The sequence below is a fragment of the Mandrillus leucophaeus genome, unplaced genomic scaffold (genome assembly GCF_000951045.1).
Source record: "Mandrillus leucophaeus isolate KB7577 unplaced genomic scaffold, Mleu.le_1.0 Scaffold2, whole genome shotgun sequence".
In the NCBI taxonomy this organism is placed as follows: Eukaryota; Metazoa; Chordata; class Mammalia; order Primates; family Cercopithecidae; genus Mandrillus; species Mandrillus leucophaeus.
This window is the reverse complement of record NW_012102031.1, coordinates 837,801-839,180: the sequence shown is the minus strand read 5'-3', so window position 1 is coordinate 839,180 and position 1,380 is coordinate 837,801. Positions and strand designations below refer to the sequence as shown.

General features: G+C 45.1%; 1 protein-coding gene across 1 annotated transcript in view; it reads left to right on the top strand.

Annotated features, from left to right (window-relative positions):
* Nucleotides 1-1,380, top strand: part of MEI1 (meiosis inhibitor 1) — a 120,692-nt gene that overhangs the window by 77,438 nt on the left and 41,874 nt on the right. The window contains exon 19 of the mRNA XM_011978757.1: nucleotides 586-733. Within this exon, the coding sequence (XP_011834147.1) occupies nucleotides 586-733 (148 nt within the window). The remainder of the gene's footprint in view (nucleotides 1-585; nucleotides 734-1,380) is intronic.

Below are 1,380 nucleotides of genomic sequence, written 5' to 3'. Positions count from 1 at the left end.
AACTCCTGGCCTCAAGCAGTTCTCCCACCTCAGCCTCCCAGAGTGCTGAGACTCTAGGCATGAGCCATCACACCTGGCCCTTTTCACTTTCTTAGCGGTATCTTTTGAAGCACAAATGTTTTTAATTTTGATGACCTCTAATTTATCTATTTTTTCTTTTGTCATTTATGCTTTTGGTGTTATATCTGTTAAATACACCACTGTTTAATGATAAATACAAGAAGAGAGGGGTGGAGTAGCTGCCAAAGCAGGACCTTCTGAACCCCAGCAGTAGCACCCTTTTCTTTAACACTGCTGGTCCAGCTGGCAGATAGCTCACCTCCCAAGTGTGAATGAGGAGTATTTGGCCCCTAACAAGGCATTGTTCTATGCTCTGAGTCTTGCACAAGGCATAGAAAAATGCGATGTATGTATATGGCAATGCTTTGTAAGTATGTATAGCACACTGTTTGTGTAAGATGTCATTAGGCTGTGGGCATGCTGGGGCAGGACAGTGGGCTGAGGAAGGATGTGGCCAGGCAGGACAGAAGAGCCCAGTGGCCTGCCAGCTCTGCCTTTCTCACTTAGGCTTTTCTTGGTTGACAGGTTTGTCTCAGAGGCAGAATTATTTGAGGCTGTGCAAAGCTTCCTCCTGTCTCTGCAGGACCAGGGCGAGCGCCCCCCACTGGTGGTCTTCAAAGCCTCCATCTATCTGCTTGCAATCTGCCAGGACAAAGACAATACACTACGTGAGGTATGGACCACAATGCCTGGACGACTCCTCCTCCTGTACCTCTTTACATTAGTGTTCCCTGAGAGACCATGATGATGATAGTGTATAGACAAGCACGTGGTAGAGAGAGACAAAGTGGAGGTGTTAGAGAGTGGAGAGGAGTAGGATGCAGACTCATACAGAGCCTGTATAATTTACCTAATTATTTCAGCAGTCCTGGGAGGAAGAGATTATTATTTGCATTCTACAGATAAGAAAATCAGGACTGAGGCTGGCCACGGTGGCTCATGCCTATAATCCCAGCACTTTGGGAGGCTGAGGTGGGTGGATCACCTGAGGTCGGGAGTGCAATGGTGTGATATCAGCTCACTGCAACCTCCGCCTTCTGGGTTCAAGCGATTCTCCTGCCTCAGCGAGGAGTTCAAGACTAGCCTGGGCAACATAGTAAGACCTTGTCTCTACAAAATACTAAAAATTGAAAAAAAAAAAAAAAAAAACTCTTTAGTCACCTTTGGAGGATGCTATGCAACAAACTCATGTTTTTGAAAACTGGTAACCAAAGGAAAAGAATCAAGCATTTCACCTATGTTTCCTATGTAATCTAACCCTTCAGAGTAACTGAATAGTTAATGAGGGGAAGTTTCCCCTTCTGTTTTTTTTTTTTTTTT